This window comes from Vanellus vanellus (genome assembly GCF_965231255.1).
Source record: "Vanellus vanellus genome assembly, chromosome: 1".
Classification (NCBI taxonomy): Eukaryota; Metazoa; Chordata; class Aves; order Charadriiformes; family Charadriidae; genus Vanellus; species Vanellus vanellus.
The window spans coordinates 1,689,293-1,706,803 of NC_138905.1; the positions used below are offsets into that span (position 1 = coordinate 1,689,293).

The window sequence follows — 17,511 nt, forward strand, 5'->3', positions numbered from 1 at the left end:
TCATCCTTTGGGAAATTTACAGCTAGAAAGAAGACGGGGGGGGGGGGGGTGGGGGGGGGGGGGGTGGGGCAGGAGGGGAAGATCGATCTTGCACTGACAAGGAAAGGCAAAGAAGATGAACAAGATTCCTCCCGTGTCAGGCGCTGCAGCTGTAACCGAGTTCTGTATGCAGCTCTTGAAGCCACGCTCTAATGAATCTAAGCTCTCCCAAAAAAATAAAATTGCTCCTCCTTTCTTTTCTCCTCCTCCCCTACTAGGCTCCACCTCTGAAGTCACAGATTTTTATTTTTTAAAAAAGAAAAGTTTGCATTTTTCTAACAATTTTAGTAACTGCTGGAGGATATTCCAACCCGGTCTCTCTCCAGCTGTTCAGCTAAGCAGGCTAACAATGGAGTACAGGACCTTTAGCAAATCCAGCCAGTTAAGCAATTCTAAATCCTCTAAAACCATCTGCTGAATGCTGCATGAGCTTAAGCAAGGGAAGATGGGGGAGAGGGGGAAGGGCTCCAATCCATATTCCTGTAACCACCACACAAAAAAATTACTGCAAAGTTAGCTTATGGAAACTCTCAAGCTGACGTGTGTTTAGAGAAGGAGCCACACGAGCGCTGGAGGCTGAGATCTCTTCCCAATACAAGCCGTGATCACATGCTTCCTGACGGACGTTCTGCTCAGACAAGATTCTCCCCGTACACAGACAACGGGCACATTACGATAGCAGAACAGACACAAGAAGAGATATTGTGAGCTTTCATCTCTGGGTTTTTTTTATTCCTATCCTTTCCCTCTTAAATACAATTCCTGCAGAGGTAGTCCAATTAATTTTCAGCATTCGGAGCAAGCAGAGTTTCCAAATTCAACATCCTACCCTATATAATGTCTATTAAGCTGCAAAGCAATGTCTACTTGCTACTAAATAACTTGTCTTATAAAGAAGGAGCCCATCCAAAATACCCCAGGGCACTGCAGTATGTATTACGAATTTCAAACCGTGGGTCTGAAGTACAAGACCTGCATATATGCTAGACTTCAGAATCTCAATTAACTTGAAAATGAACCTCATGGTTCTTGCAAAACCACCTGGTTTCAAGCCTTAAGCTCAGGTTGCTAAAGCCTCACTTTATAACTTGGAAATAACAGCAATAATTATCTTTTATACAGCGCATTTCACCTGCCTGACACAAAATCCAGGCGTAGTCCATGTCCAAATGATTAAAACTCCCCAGCCATGGACAAAAAGAGCCCTTCAGCCACATGAAGGCAAGAAATAGATTTAATTTAGAAAGACATATAAAAGCAGCAAAGCTTGTGAAGTGCTGGATGTATATATAAACACTGACAAAGCAGAACTGTTGTTCTGTGTAAGCACTGTGACAGCTGCTGCATGGCTTCCTCCCACCTCAACCAAGGATTATTTACCCAGAATGAGCCTGTATGACCTAGATCCTGCCTTTACCACCCAAAAACCAACAAAACTCACAGAACTGTTATTACAAAGCTCGACCTGGAGCAGACCAATGTGAATGCTCACGCAAGCCTCCCAGCAGTTATCAGAAAATTCAGAAGTTGCTGCTTCCGACTACAAAAGCAACACGACATACCTGGTTCTGTCCTGGAAGGTCCATTCGGATTTTCTGACATTTTTTGTTTCAGTGAACTGGTCTGAAGCTGTAATTATTGTCTATTCAAGGAGGTGCTCTTTGGAGCTTCAGAAATGAGTGAAGCAACACTGGAGAAAGGGAAGAGACTTGGTGTCTCTCCTCAAGTCAGTCCTCCAAAGAACAAATCATCATGGTTCCAACTCTCTTATCGTTTTTGATTCCACAGTGGGCTCGCAGTATTAAGTCCCACTCTCTCACATTACACAAGAGACAGAGAGTTGACTGTACTGGGTATTTAAAGTTGTGTCCAAACGGTGTCATCTATCCATGAGAAATCAAGGGGGAGAAGTTTCTAAACTGCCTGGGAACACAAGGTGTCTATTCAGCCCAAATATAATGAGAAAGTTTCTACTGGACTCCAGAACCACGATTAAACAAAAGAACTCCTACATGAAACAAAATCAGATTCACAGCAGAGATTGAAAACCAACTAGACTCATACAACAAGATTTTCAGCACAGATAAAAAGCGATGGCAATCCAGTGTTAAGCACTGAAATCTTAGTCAGTCAACACAGGATTTTGGAAAGCAAGGCCATTTCTCTTTTGATTTTCCCCAAAGACCTGTGGTGCTTAAAAAAAAAAAAAAAAACACAAAACAAAAAACAAACAAATCAGCAACAAAGGACTGTTTTGCACGAAGCCAAGCATAAATATATTCATGTGACAGATTAGTGACCTCCCTTATTATCTGAATGTTACCATCTCAGAAGAATACAGTAAGTGAGTCTAGGAACTAAAACATTCAAAATCCTAATTAGTGCTCACTAACAGGGGTGATTTTTCTTTCACATCAACAAATGCAGATTTTGGGCTTAATAGCTTTCCTAGCTCTCTATGTGAAAATGATCTGGACAGCAGCTGAAAACAAAGTAGTAAAAACATTACCTTTATTAGTAAGAATTTTTTAAAGAGCCTACTTTCAGTGGGAAAAGAGACTGAAATAAAAATCAGTTGGGCTTTCATTAGCCTGAACAACCCAAAGTCTCCAAAACATCAATGTTGTTCTGGTAAACTCAATGAGTTACAACAGGAATGAGCCTGTCTCTTTCCTGTCTTGGAATATTCTAACAGAATTCTAAGCACACTACAATTATACAAAAGTAAGAGGTGTCAAGCTCAATCATTTTTATTATCTAAAAGTGAAATAAAGTCTCAGTAGCACCGTCTGAGTCTTCCCAGATGAGTCTAGTCTAGTTTTCTTAATCCAGAGAACTTCTTCCTGCCTGGTTTCCATTCAATAAAAAAATTCACACAAAGAGGGGTCTGGAATGACTCCTAGACCTGTCTGCCTGCTATCTTGAGTTAAATCTGTAACCACACTATAAGAAACAGAAATAAGGCGCAGGACAAAGTGGAGTGTGCCCAGCAAAGAATCAAGGTAGAAGCACCTTTCTAGCCAACTGCTGCATGCTTCTGCTGTTCATTCCTGTAAATGGCTGTGGGAATCATCAGAGTGGATATTTCCAAGCAAATACAGAGCCTGAGATTCAAACCAGCTCCTTGATGCTCCCTCAATTTTGAACTAACTCACTGCATGTTACATTCTGCTCCTCTCCAGATACTCACTTCTTTTGATCTCTTCCAACCTCTCGGTGTATTTTGTCAAACTGTTTCCTGTAACAACAACAAAAAAAACGAATCAGTTTGTTACAAATTTTTAGTAGTTTTAGCACTACTAAGGCTTGAATTTTATTTTTTTAAGGAAAAGATCAGACTACGATAACACATGTTCATTGCAGACCCTCTTTCACCATGACAATGCAAGGCAGCCATAAATCAAAGAGTCAGTCAAAGGACTTGCTGGACCCCAGCTGCCAACAGTCTCTGGGAACAGGCAATGCTCTGTAGCTTAAAGCCTCTGTACTGGAGAGGGGAAGTCACTGTGAATGTTTGTCACCAGAAGCTCAAATCTTCTGCTTACACTCCCAGCACTATTTCAGTTCTTCTACAGAACACATCCAAGTTTTACGTTACAGGATTTCCAGTAAAGGGTACAGAAGTATCCACACCCTGCTAGTCAGAACAGCGATATTCACAAAAACCCAGCCTTGTAGCACCCTCCCCATTTACAAGTTCCACACCAAGCCCTCTCTACACAAAAGAGTAAGTTGTTTTGACAATGCTTTGGAGAACAAAGTTATCACCTTCAGAAAGTCACTATCTAAAACTCAGGACATTACAGACTCCTTATATTATGGCCCTCTCTCCAAGGCAGCTGAATTCAGGACCTTGGTATTCAAATCCTGTCTCCAACACACTGCTTCACGTGCAATTGTGGCCACACTGTCCCTTCCCCAATATTTTTATGTTGGCACTATAGGCAGGTGTTACCGGATAAAATTCAACCACTTTAACAAAAAGATCCCCAAAGACACCCCCCAAATAATTATCTTGACTTACATCCTTATCAAGGTATTAGTTTATACAACAAAAGCCCATACACAGAAACCCCAAGACCAGTAATTTCTGTGGGAACAGTCACAACACAGCCTGATGTAATCAGGTGAGACACATTGTAACTGTGATGCGAGTTCCGACACAGCTGCACAGTCTCTGGGGTACAGTAGCTCAGGACAGAGGCAGTGAAGACATTCAGTGTATTTTTGTATACTTCCACATTGACATTTGGTGTTTTTACCCTATGATGATTTCACTTACCAGTATCAAGGCGGGTTTTTATATGTTGGTATCTGGGATTCTGAGGGATGCGTCTGGTTAAATACTGTTTTAAAAAGGAAAAGATAAGAGGAAGTCAACACACAAGCATGCATTTGTTTTAAAGCAAAAAAAAAAACTTACTAGAAAAGGCTATTTGAAGAGCCCTAAGAGTGAGCAAAAAGAGGAGCGAGACCACAGGCACCCTCTCAGACATCCCCTGCCCTCAGGCAGAAGGACAGAATCTCCCAGCTCGACATTAAATCCTCTGCCAACCCCTCACTTTAAAACCCCAAAGGGAGGATTTTTCTCCCTCCACCTGCAACTCACCCGGCGCACGCCCGGCTCTGGTGACCACAAGAAACCGTCCCCCGCCCCGAGTTACGCCTCCGGAGGCTGCACCGGCCCACTGAGGTCCCCGAGACCCCCTCCAGCCCTCCGGGCACCCCACTGAATCCCTCCCCACCCCCCGCAGCCGGGGGATCCTGCGCCCCATGTGCCACCCAGGTCTGCTCCCCTCAGGACAGGAGGAGGAGGAGGCCGCCGCCGCCCGCCGCCCCCCGGCCCCCGGCCCGGCCCCCTAAGTCTCCCCCCGCCGCCCGGCGGGAGGGCGACGGCGAGGGGGAAGGCCCCGCACCCCACCTCCGGGTCCCCGACACTCCTCCTGCTCGACATCTTAACACCGCAAACACCCAACCGCGCCGCTATTCTCCCTCACTCCTGCTGGTCCGACCCGCCGTCCGGTTCTGGCGCCCCACCCCGCAACAACGCCCGTCCCGATTGGCCGCCCGCCGCGCCCGTGGCCAATCAGACGCCGCCTGAGGGGCGCGAGCAGCTGACAGCGCTCAATCGTCGCCCGGCAACGGGGGACGCCGCGGCTGCACGCGCGGGAAGTGGGCGGGGGGAGTAGGAGGAGGAGGGGGCGGGGCGCCCGGGCGGTGCATGCGCGGGACGGGGCGTTGGCCCCTCCCTCGGAGCGCCATGCCGGCGCGCGGCCGGAGCACCTGAGCCAGGTGAGGCGCACGCGGCCCCCCCGCCCCGCGGCCCCGTCAGGCACGGAGGCTCCGCCCACCTCCGCCGGGGGGGCGGGACCTGGCCCCCTAGGAGAGGGGGCGTGTGGCAAGGGGGGCGTGGTCTGCGGGGGCAATTGCTGCCCCGAGGGGCGGGGCCTGCGGGGGGCTTGATTTGGGGGCGTGACTTGTTCATGGGGGCGTGGTCTTGTTGCTGAGGGGGCGGTGCTTATTGAGGGGTGCGGCCCGGAGGCGGGGCTTTGGCAGCATCCCACCCCTCCGACCTCAGCTCCCCCCAATGGGGCTGCACACCCCCTCAGACCCCCATAGGGCTCATGTTCCCCCTCAGACCCCCTATGGAGCCCAAATTCCACCTCAGACCCCCATGGGGTCCATGTCCCCCCTCAGACCCCCTATGGAGCCCAAATCCCCCCTCAGACCCCCATGGGGCCCATGTCCCTCTCAGACCCCCCATGGGGCTGCACACCCCCTTAAATCCCCTATGGAGCCCAAATGCTCCCTCAGACCCCCAGTGGGGGCCCACGGCCTCCCTCAGACCTCTTACGGGGCCCACATCCCCCCTCAGACCCCCAATGGGGCTGCACATCCCCTCAGACCCCCTATGGAGCTCTCGTTCCCCCTCAGACCCCCAGTGGGGCCCACATCTCCCCTTAGGTCCCCAGTGGGGCTCACGTCCTCCCTCAGACCCCAAATGGGGCCCATGTGCCCCCTCAGACCCCCCTTTACCGCAAAGACCACTTTCTGCCATGGACTTGCCTCCCCGGAGCTGTGTAGGGTAGGGGGATGTGCGGGTTACTGGGGACATGCCAGTGGGTCATGGGGACGTGGGGGTTACTGGGAACATGGCGGTGGGTTATGGGGACATGGGAGTTATTGGGGACATGGCGGAGGGTCATGGGGACATGGGGCTTTTGGGACTTGGAGGTGGGTTATGGGGATCTGGGAGTTATTGGGGACACGGCAGTAGACATCCACCTCGCTCTGTCCCGCAGGATGAAGGAGTGGTGGGTGCAGGTGGGGCTGCTGAGCGTGCCTCTCCTCGCTGTCTACCTACACATCCCACCCCCCAAGCTCTCCCCAGCTCTCCTCTCCTGGAGGTCCTCCGGAGCCTACTTCATCTACAAGGACCAGAACATCTTCTACAGAGGTGATGGAGCCGCGCTGAGCCCCAGGGACACCTCGTCCATCCCGGTGGGGAGCGGGGCTGGGGGCTCTGCTCCCCTTGGTGGTCCCGGGGATGTCCCCAGGGCCAGACAGGGTGACGGCAAATCCCTCCCAAAACATAATGGCTTTAAGGGGAGCCGCTGCGGAGATCCAGGCACAGTGTGGCTGTTCGTTATCAAAACGTTTTAATTGGGTGAAACCACGAAGGTTGGTGCTCGTGCAGCATTGGCAATACCTTGATGTTCATGGGGAAGGTTCCCAAGAGCCACCAATGGGTCATGGCAAGGAAAAGATACTTGAAAACCCTTTTTGCTGGAGCAGTCATTACCAATCGTAGCAACTTAGGGGCAGCTGCAATTAATTTGTGCTAAATAAAACCCTGGTTTGCATCAAATAGCTGGTGCTGGTGTCTTGTCTGGCTGGGTTTCTGAAGCCACGCTGGCACTGGGAAGCTGCAGTGCGAGTCAAACGCATGCTTGGTTTTGGGGGAGCAGGGGAGGTAACACCAGCGCCGCTGGTTGGGCTCCCAGCAAGAGAGGAGGAGATTGGGGCGGGGGAAGCTGACCCTGAAGTGCCCCATTCCCTCTCCAGATTCAACCGGTGCTGTCGGCAGCTCTGACATCGTTGTCCTCCTACATGGCTTCCCAACCTCCAGCTACGACTGGTGCAAGGTGAGGGGGGCGAGTGCACAGGGGGTTGGATGCTGACAGCAAACCCGTTGGCTTCTCCCTCCTGGTGATAAGCAAGTGGACACAGATGGTGCTCAGCCCAGGGTGGGTGATGCTCCGGAGTTTCTGCTGGGAGTACCACCACGCTGCAGCATGTCAGCCCTGTTCCTCTTCTGATGGCTTGCATGGAACCCAAGCTCTTTTCGCATTGCCCTTTCCCACATTCCAGCCCAAAGTAGGAGGAAAAGATCCACAACTATTTATTGTTTTTTTGGGGGGGGAGGATGGTCTTGCTATTTATTGGGAAATTTCAATGTCCTACAGTTTTCTTGGAGCTGGAAGGTGCTGGCTGGGGGAGCGGAGGGGAGTGTGGCTGTCCATGGCTGCGCATCACTGCAGAATTTTCCTCCTGCTCCCATCAGCCATTTTTTTTTAATGCATTTCTCCTCTTTCCAGATCTGGGAAGGGCTGACCCAGCGGTTTCACCGGGTGATTGCTCTGGATTTTGTAGGATTCGGTTTCAGCGACAAGCCTGTAAGTAGCCCAGGAAGGAGGAGGACTTTCACAGTTGCTTTTGGCCCAGAGGCTGTTCTGTCATGCCAGCATCCCCAGAAAATTGGCGTTTGCAGTCCAGTTTCTTCTCCCATTTACATCTGGAAAAGGAGTAAGATATTATAATAGCAGAAAGGATGGGGGAGGTGCATAGTGGCGATCGGCTCTATCAGTATCTTGCCTTTACTTGGGTTTGACAGGACTCCAAAGCACACCTGGACCCCTTTGGGACACAGGCAGTGCTCCTGTGGGCTTGTGGATGTAGCTACTAGCCCAGGACATCCTGACTGCTCTGCCCGGGGTTGCAAACTGCTGGTGTCCACCACATCTTCCTCCATTTGGGTGTTTATTCTAGAGTTTGTGGGCTCATGGTGGGTCAGGCTCTCACTGCAGCTTCTCTCCCGCTTTACTTCGCAGAGGCCCCACCGCTACTCCATCTTCGAGCAAGCCAGCATTGTCGAGGGGCTGGTGCGTCACCTCGGCCTCCACCACCAGAGGATTAATCTCCTGTCTCATGATTATGGAGATACGGTCGCACAGGAGCTGCTCCACAGGTCACTGCAACCACTGATGCTCTGGCTGCTCTTTGTTGTCACTGTTAAGATGATTTCCAGCAGATAAGTGGAAGAATGTAGTGCAGAACCCCTTTCCTTCTGTATCTACAACTGTAACGAAGGCTGGGAGGCCTCAGGGCACATCCGTGGTAGGCAGATCTGAGGTTCCCATCCATGAGTTCCCAGCCAGTAGGATGTTTAACTTTCCTCCTGAGCTCCTTCTTATCAAACCTTTGGCAAGGTAGACACACTGGAGGGGAAGGAAGGGATGGCATCCAGAGGGACCTGGACAGGCTGGAGAGGTGGGCCCAAGCCAATCTCATGCAGTTCAACAAGGCCAAGTGCAAGGTCCTACATCTGGGTCAGGGCAATCCCAAGCACAGATACAGGCTGGGCAGGGAATGGCTGGAGAGCAGCCCCGAGGAGAAGGACCTGCGGGTGCTGATTGATGAGAAGTTCAACATGAGCCAGCAGTGTGCGATCGCAGCCCAGAAGGCCAACCGTATCCTGGGCTGCATCAGAAGAAGTGTGGCCAGCAGGTCGAGGGAGGTAATTCTGCACCTCTACTCCACTCTTGTGAGACCCCACCTGGAGTACTGCCTCCAGCTCTGGAGTCCCCAACATAAGAAGGACATGGACCTGCTGGAGCGTGTTCAGAGGAGAGCCATGAGGATGATCCGAGGGCTGGAGCACCTCTCCTATGAGAAGAGGCTGAGAGAGTTGGGGCTGCTCAGCCTGGAGAAGAGAAGGCTCCGGGGAGATCTTATTGCAGCCTTCCAGTCCCTAAAGGGGCTACAGGAGAGCCGGGGAAGGACTTTTTACTGGGGCATGTAGCAATAGGACGAGGGGGAATGGCTTTAAACTGTCAGAGGGCAGGTTCAGATTGAACATTAGGAGGAAGTTTTTCACTTTATAGGTGGTGAGGCACTGGAACAGGTTTCCCAGAGAGGTTGTTGAGGGCCCATCCCTGGAGGTGCTCAAGGCCGGGCTGGATGTGGCCTTGGGCAACCTGGTCTCGTGGGAGGTGTCTCTGCCTATGGCAGGGGGGTTGGAACTTGATGATCTTCAAGGTCCTTTCCAACCTAAACCATTCTATGATTCTATGATTCAAACTGGGGACAAAAGAGAAGCAGAAATGACCTGACACTGTTAACTTGACCTGCTGGTCAGACACTTCTTGGAGCCTGGAGAGGTCTAGTGGTGTTTTGCTGCCTTCTCTTCTGTCCCCAGGTATGAGCACAATCAAACTGGAAGCATCTTGATCAACAGCCTCTGTTTATCCAACGGAGGTAAGGTTTGCCTGGTGTGGTGGGCTGGGAGGGCTGGGGATCCATGGGGTGGAATGGCCTTCCCATCTGTCTCCATCACCCGAGGGAAAGCACCACCCGAACCCCAAGCGAATTGCAATTAAGGTGCTCTAATTAACCAGGAGCGTCAGTCCTTGGGCTGCCTGTGCCACCTTTTGTGGCACCATGAAGAAGGGGAGAGACTGGGAGATGTGGAGCAAAACATTTCTAACGTTACAATTCTGTTCTCTGACGTCTTTCCAGGGATTTTCCCCGAAACGCACTACCCCAGGTTCATCCAGAAGGTGAGCTGCTACCCACTGTAGTCGTACCGAATCGCCCCTCAAGCAGAAATCTGACTCTCTGAATTTGAGGCTTTACCTGGCTCAGATGCCTGCTGCTTTTCCTGCCTCATTAATGGCACCTGAGCTGCTCGCAGGCATCGTTAGAGGCAGTGGGGAGAGGCAGGAGCTGTCTGGATGCGGCTCATCTGAACGTCCTGGCTAATTGCCCCTTGAAGCGCTGATGTCTTGCTGTTGAGGGCTCACATACATCTCGGCATTAATGAGGGTCTGGGCTAAGCTGGGAAACTGCTGCAACGTGGGGAGACGGCTTTTCTGGGGGGAAAAGCCCTCAGGGGAGGCAGGATTTATCCATCTGTACAATACCCAGTGGTGCCGTCTCCTTTTTCCCTTCTGCCCAAGATCCTCAAGGATGGGGGTTTGCTGTCCCCAGTCATCACGCGGCTGATGAACTACTTTTTCTTCTCCAGAGGGTGAGTAGGATCTCTGTGCTGCTGGGCACAGTCCATACAGGGGATGTGAGCCAAGCGGGGAGTGGGAAAACGTAGGAATTAGCGTAGTGGGTATTTGGCAGGTGAGCGGATCCCCCATCACTGTCCCAGGAGAGATTTGCCCCTGGATTTGAATGACCTTGATCCTCCATGCCGTTCCCTCCTCCAGGTTGGCAAAGCGCTTCAGTCTAGTAATAAACCACGCAGTTTTTCACCGCTCGCTGAAACCCTTCTCTCCCACGAGTATTGGACTTGCAGGTGTGACAGAAGCAATGAAAACCCTAACCTCACTCCACATATGATGCGCAATCAGATGGATATTTTTATCAGACGTTGCAAACCCTCTTTTTTTTTCCCCCCAAAAAGCCCTTTAGACTGGCTGCTAGGTCCAACACTGGGTGCCTTTGGGGGGCGATTTGCAGTGCTGCACTTGCACCCACGTGTTTTGCAGTGGAAACTGGAAGTGCTCAACTATTTTTTGCCCTCGGCTAGTTTTCGACTCGTACACTAACACAGCTGCTGCTGTGCTGCTCTGAACTGTTTTTTTTTTTTTTAGGCTTGGGGCAGTCTTCGGGCCCTACACGCAGCCTTCGCCAGCAGAGTACTGGGACATGTGGACGGCGGTGCGGACCAACGATGGCAATCTCGTTGTCGACAGGTATGTTACCGTTAATTGCTGTATAAGCTTAGTTTTACACCCACAGCATCCCCCTGTTTGCAGGCAGAGCTGTGCCGTGGCTCGGAGTTTACCAGAACTCAGCCAGGTCCCTGGACACTGGCTCTTCAGAGCCTCCATTTGCTTCTGTTGGGGTCTGGAATCATCACTGCACCCCAAAAAAGAGCAGGGGTGTGATGTAGGAGCAGGGATTCTCGCTGGGATGATGCAAGGAAGGTAAACGAAGTCTGGAGTCAGGAGGATCTGAGCCTGCACACAGTGGGAGAAGTACAACGCTGGAGATGTGCAATGCAGTTTTTTTTTCTTTGGAAATTAGGGGCTTGAATTTGTGGAGTTTTGATAACAGCTGGAGCTAAATCTGGTTTTGTCCAGTTTGGGGCTTTTGGAAGGACTTCAGGCTGGTGTTCAGTATCCTTGTTCAGTGGGGTATGTGTGTGTCCTTCTCCCCCGGTGTGCAAACTCCTCTCTCCTCTCGCTGTGGATGATCTCCAGACAAATCTCAAATCACAGTAAGGACCAAATGGCTCAGCCCCTCCAAAGGGCGCTCGCTAACTGCCTCATAACGAGGGATACTCGCTGAAGCCCAGCATTGGATACGTGGCTGACAAGCTACCCACTTGGCAAGTCCCATCGTGGCAAATTCTTGCAACGTCAGCTTTGCTGGCAGCACAGCCATGACGGGAAACTCAGTGCCCAAATATCGCCAGCCCCTTGAATGTTGTGTGTCAGAGTATCACTATGTTTATTTAGCATAGCTTCCTGGCCTTGGAAAGCTTTTTATAACCCAACTGACTTGAACCTGCTGTTTAAATTGTGAGCCTCAGCCCCTGAGAGCTGTGCTGAAGCAAGAAGTCACCCTCAGTTGCTGGCTGGGGTGACAAGACAAGCTGAGGAGCTTTTAGCGGTTCAGATTCTCACTGTAGGACCTAACCAGTGTAATTTATCTTCTCCTGCATTCCTCCATACTCAGTAGTTCAGTGTTGACTCCTCTTCTGTGGGACACCAAGATGGTCTCAGAGCTGCTGCACTGCTGATGAGCCAAGCATGGGAGTGCTCAGACAGCGCTGCCTCTGCGTTGGATTTTAGCAGACTGATCACAGAATCATGGAGTTTTCAGAGTCGGAAGGGACCTCTAGAGATCATCCAGGCCAACTCCCCTGCTAAAGCAGGATTGCCCAGAGCACATTACTCAGGACTGCATCCAGGCGGGTCTTGAAAATCTCCAGAGAAGGGGACTCCCCCCCTCCCTGGGCAGCCTGTGCCACTGCTCTGGCACCCGAACCATAAAGAAGTTTTTCCGTGTATTTGAATGGAACTTCCTATGTTCTAACTTGTGCCCATTGCCCCTCGTCCTGTCACTGGGAACCATTGAAAAGAGCCTGGCTCCATCCTCCTTCAACCCACCCTTAGATACTTGTACACCATAATAAGGTCTCCCCTCAGCCTTCTCTTCCCCAGGCTAAAGAGTCCCAGCGCTCTCAGCCTTTCCTCATAAGGGAGATGCTCCAATCCCTCAATCATCTTAGTTGCCCTTCGCTGGACTCGCTCCAGCAGTTCCCTGTCCCTCTTGAACTGGGGAGCCCAAAATTGGACACAGTATTCCAGTTGTGGCCTCACCAGTGCAGAGTAGAGGGGGAGAATGACCTCCCTCGACCTACTGGCCACACTCTTCCCTATGCAGCCCAGGATTCCATTGGCCTTTTTGGCAACAAGGGCACGTTGCTGGGCCATGGAATTTACTGTCTACCACGACCCCCAGATCCTTCTCCTCCGAGCTACTTCCCAGCAGGTCCGCCCCTAACCTATACTGGTGCTTTACATTCTTCCTCCTCAGGTGCAGGACCTTGCACTTGCTTTTGTTGAACCTCATTAGGTTCTTCTCTGCCCAGCTCTCCAGCCTGTCCAGGGCACGCTGGATGGCAGCACAGCCCTCTGGGGTGTCAGCCACCCCATCTGGTTTGGTATCATCAGCGAACTTGCTGAGGATACACTCTGTCCCCTCATCCAGGTCATTAATGAATATATTGAACAAAATTGGACCAAGTATTGACCCCTGGGGGACACCACGGGTTACAGGCCTCCAACTAACTCTGTGCCGCTGATCACAACCCTCTGAGTTCTGTCCCACAGCCAACTCTCAATCCACCTCGCTGTCACCTCATCTAGCCCATACTTCCTCAGCTTCCTAATGAGGATGTTATGGGAGACAGTGTCAAAAGCCTTACTAAAGTCAAGGTAGATGACATCTACGACTCTCCCCTCATCCAGCCAACCAGTTATAACATTATAGAAAGCTATCAGATTGGTCAAGCATGATTTACCCTTGGTAAATCCATGTTGACCACTTCTAATAACTTCCTGTTCCTCAATGTGTTTGGAGATAACATCCAGAATGAGTCGCTCCATTACCTTCCCAGGGACAGAGGTGAGACTAACCGGTCTGTAGTTCCCTGGGTCCTCCTTCTTGCCTTTTTTGAAGATCGGAGTGATGTCAGCCTTCCTCCAGTCCGCAGGCACCTCTCCTGTTCTCCATGACCTTTCAAAGACGATGGAGAGTGGTCTAGCAATAATATCCGCCAGCTCTCTCAGCACTCGCGGGTGCATCCCGTCAGGGCCCATGGACTTATGAATGTCCAGCTTGGCCAAGTGGTCTCTGACCCGGTCCTCCTCAACTGAGGGAAAATCTTCCTCTCTCCAGACCTTCCCCTTTGCCTTCAGAGTATGGGATTCGTGAAGGACAGCTTTAGCAGTGAAGAAAAGAAGGCATTCAGTAACTCTGCCTTCTCTGTGTCTTCCACCACTAGGGCACCTGTCTCATTCACCAGTGGGCCTACATTTTCCCTAGTCTTCCTTCTTCTATTGATATACTGAAAGAATCTCTTCTTATTGTCTTTAACTGCAGTGGCCAAGCTGAGTTCTGATTGAGCTTTGGCCCTTCTCATTTTCCCCCTACATAGCTTTGTTATATCTTGATAGTCCTCATAAGTTGCCAACCCCCTTTTCCAGAGAATGTAAACTTTCCTTTTTTTCCTGAGGTCCAAGCCAAAGTTCTCTATTTAGCCAGGCTGGTCTTCTTCCCCGTCTGCTTGTTTTTCGAGACATGGGGATGGCCTTCTCCTGTGCTTTTAAGAGCACCTGCTTGAAGTATGCCCAGCCTTCCTGGGCACCTTTGCTCTTCAAAACTGCCTCCCAAGGGACACTCTCAACCATGCTCCTGAACAGGCTAAAGTCTGCCCTTCGGAAATCCAAGGTGGCAGTTCTGCTGGCTCCCCGCCTTACTTGATCAAGAATTGAAAATTCTATCATTTCGTGATCACTCTGCCCAAGGCAACCTCCAACCTTTACATCCCCCACAAGACCTTCTCTGTTAACAAACAGTAGGTCCAGTAGGGCACTTCCCCTAGTTGGTTCCTTCACCAGCCGTGTTAGGAAGTTGTCTTCCACATGCTCCAGGAACCTCCATGACTGTTCCCTCTCTGCTGCGTAGTATTTCCAGCAGACGTCTGGGAAGTTGAAGTCCCCCACAAGAACAAGGGCAGATGATTGTGAGACCTCTGCCAGCTGCTTATAGAATACTTCATTGGTTTCTACATCCTGATTGGGAGGTCTATAACAAACTCCCATCACGATGTCTGCCTTCTTGGCCTTCCCCTTCTGATTTCTGCCCCGCTTTGTAGGATCTGAATGCAAACCCACTTTTTGCTCTGCAGCCCAAGCAAGTGTGGGGTTTGCTAAGGGAGCTTGGGATTAACTGACCTTTCGGTGCTTGTTTGCTGGCTGCCTACAGCCCGCTGTGACTTACTGCACCACCGAGAACAAGGATTACAATGACTCACCCCCTTTTACAACCCAGTGGCATTTGACTGGGGCAGAGGACCCAAATTTGCTTCCATCTCAGCTGGGAAGGATTCAAACCTCATTCTTCCCCCAAGATTATGGGCAATTTCCCCCCTTCCTAAACGAACTTGGGTTATCCTCCAGCAGGACTCTGAACTGGACTCTGCACTTAGGGAACAAAGCTGGCAGGGGTGAGACCTGGAAGTTGGTGTCCCAACCTCATTTGCACTTTTATTTGCTGACTACCTAAATAAAAAAAAAAAAACAAAACCACCAACCACCAAACTGGGGCAGTTCACTAAGTTCAGAGATAAGCAGCAGACTGATTTTTGTCTTGCTGCTGCCCCAGGGAGAGTGGCTGTGGGCAATGCAGATTCCACCTCAGCTGCACAGTCATGCATTGCCCCAAGAGCAGTTTCCAGGCTGCGCGGCACCTGGAGGCACCATCCGCTGTGTTAACAGCAGGTTTCTCTTCAGTATTTTGCAGTATATAAACCAGAGAAAGAAGCACAGAGACCGCTGGGTTGGGGCTTTGATGTCCACCTCTGTCCCACGTAAGTAGGAATCAGTTTTCCTTGATTTACTGGTCAGGATGTTGGGAATCACCCCCCTCGCCTGCAGGCACTGGAGCATGGTGCTGGCTCCTTCCACTAATTACTAGAGCCTCTTGTTAATCTGATGAAGACAACATGGCTCAAATCTGGTTTGTGCAGGGAGCAGCGTCACAAACCTCCCTGTTCCAGTTTAAGGCTCGGTTACAGCAGAGAGCTGTGAGCTTGTTAAGGTAAGAGGAAAAAGTTTGTTCCACTGAGCAGAAGTAACTTTAGGGGGTGGTTCACAGCCTCCGGTGTCTCCAGCTGCTGCCCCAGGGAAGCCGAGGTGCTTTTCAAGCTCAAGAGAAGTTGCAACCAGTCAAGGAAAGGTTTGATGCTTGCAGGAGGAGGGTTGGAGGCTGAACTTCAACCCAGGGCAGAGAAGCAAGAGCCCTTTCAGCAGCTGGTTTGCTCAGTGCTCTGCTGGAAGCTTCCCAAGCTCCGTGCTGGGGAAGGACACGTCTGCAGCACACCTCCTTGGCTTGGTTTAGGGATGTCCTTGGGTATAAAAGCTCTGTCTGTGCTTCTGTCTTGCAGTGCATCTAATCTATGGGCCCCTGGACCCTGTGAATCCACACCCAGAGTTTCTTCAGCTTTACAAGTAAGACAATACCTGCCACAAAGCAGGAATACATACCTGGGGTTTAATTTCGAGGGAGATTTTGTCTCAGACTTTTCCTTCAATTCACTTTTCATCGATGCTGTTTTTCATTCCCACCTGTAACCCGCACAGCCACCTGATTCAGTCAGAGCCCTCTGCAGTTCGGAAACTGCTTTGCAATTCTCAGTCAAATCAATCATGCATTTTAAAACCACATCAGACAGAGGTGAGATTTATTGACTGAGGTAGTCTCCTCCAAACTAACCTGAGGTAAATCCAGCACTTGGAAGAGTGGTCAACTGCAGCTGCTACAGGGTTCTTTTTTGTGCCAAAACCATGCTATGGGCAGAATGCCAACTGTGCAAGACGGTATTGTCCTCCTCATCGGTACCGTCTGGCTGGCTGCACGCCGAGCTCCAGTTCCTGTGCTTAAGCCTTGCTGCATTCTTCCAACAGGAAGGTGCTTCCCATGTCCACGGTGTCTGTGCTGGATGACCACATTAGCCACTATCCCCAGCTGGAGGATCCGACAGGCTTCCTGAATGCGTATCTGAACTTCATCAACTCCTTCTGAGCTGCTGCAGCTCAGTTCTCGCATTTATGAGTCAGGCTTTGGGGGCAGGAAGAAATCACAATTTTTATCTCCAGATAGTGCAAAGTGTTCTAACACCCTGATCTTTGGCTGCCAAACTGCCGCCTTTATGCAGTTAAATCCTTTGAGCACCGGAAAAGATTAGCCTGCAGGGAGGCATGGACAAATCTGTCAGCCTAATTAGAGTTACAGGATGCCAACAGCACTTCCAGCCCTGCGCTCACCTTGCTTCTTGACTAGCCTGTCTCTGTACTTAGAGCCAGGAGGATTCAAGGGAGAACAGGGGCACCTGAGGGGAGGCAGAGCATGGAAGTTGTCAGTCCAAGAGTCCTTACTTGCCTTCACTGCCAGGCTACACTGCCTGCAACAGGCAGACAGGACAACTAGCAGCCAAGGGTTGACACACATATTCCCAAGATGGATGTTGATTTGGTTTTTGAGCTGCTGCACAGGCAGTTTAAATTATATCCTTCTGCTAAGAGTTGTAATACCCGGCCAGCTTGTCAGGACTGAAGAATTTGAAACTGAGTTTGCCTACAGCCGGAGAGCTGGATCTGCAATCTGCCAAAATACAGGCAATGATGATCTGCTGTATCTGCATCCATGAAGGGGCAATTGGGCACTGTAATGTCTTCAGTAATCTTTTTTTAATGGCCAGTCTCCCAAAGGAAAGCTCTAAACCTTGAATTTTTACCACATCCCTTGTTTCCCTGATTTTCAGTTCAACAAGCAGAGCCACTCACTGATACTACACCCTTGGGACTGTCTCAGGATCTTCCCCGAAGCTCAGCTGTAGTGCGCAGTTCTACCAGGGCAGGCTCATACCTGTTTCACTAGAGCAAGCCG

The 17,511-nt window shown here is 50.7% G+C and overlaps 2 protein-coding genes across 2 annotated transcripts in view; one reads left to right on the forward strand and one right to left on the reverse strand.

The window, feature by feature from the left end:
- Window positions 1–4,993, reverse strand: part of CEP41 (centrosomal protein 41) — a gene marked incomplete at its 5' end in the record, with an annotated part of 11,721 nt that extends 6,728 nt beyond the window's left edge. Inside the window, 3 exons of the mRNA XM_082492727.1 lie at window positions 3,230–3,277; window positions 4,322–4,385; window positions 4,961–4,993. Of these exons, the coding sequence (XP_082348853.1) occupies window positions 3,230–3,277; window positions 4,322–4,385; window positions 4,961–4,993 (145 nt within the window). The remainder of the gene's footprint in view (window positions 1–3,229; window positions 3,278–4,321; window positions 4,386–4,960) is intronic.
- A 1,349-nt stretch (window positions 4,994–6,342) lies between these two features.
- On the forward strand, window positions 6,343–17,169 carry MEST (mesoderm specific transcript; the record flags this gene model as incomplete). The annotated part of the gene is made up of 11 exons (XM_082486636.1): window positions 6,343–6,496; window positions 7,105–7,184; window positions 7,638–7,715; window positions 8,151–8,287; window positions 9,518–9,576; window positions 9,838–9,878; window positions 10,278–10,348; window positions 10,923–11,024; window positions 15,357–15,433; window positions 16,010–16,073; window positions 16,530–17,169. The coding sequence occupies 11 exons, from the start codon at window positions 6,343–6,345 to the stop codon at window positions 16,645–16,647; spliced, it is 981 nt and encodes a 326-aa protein (XP_082342762.1). The 3' UTR covers window positions 16,648–17,169.
- Between the last annotated feature and the right edge of the window lie 342 nt (window positions 17,170–17,511).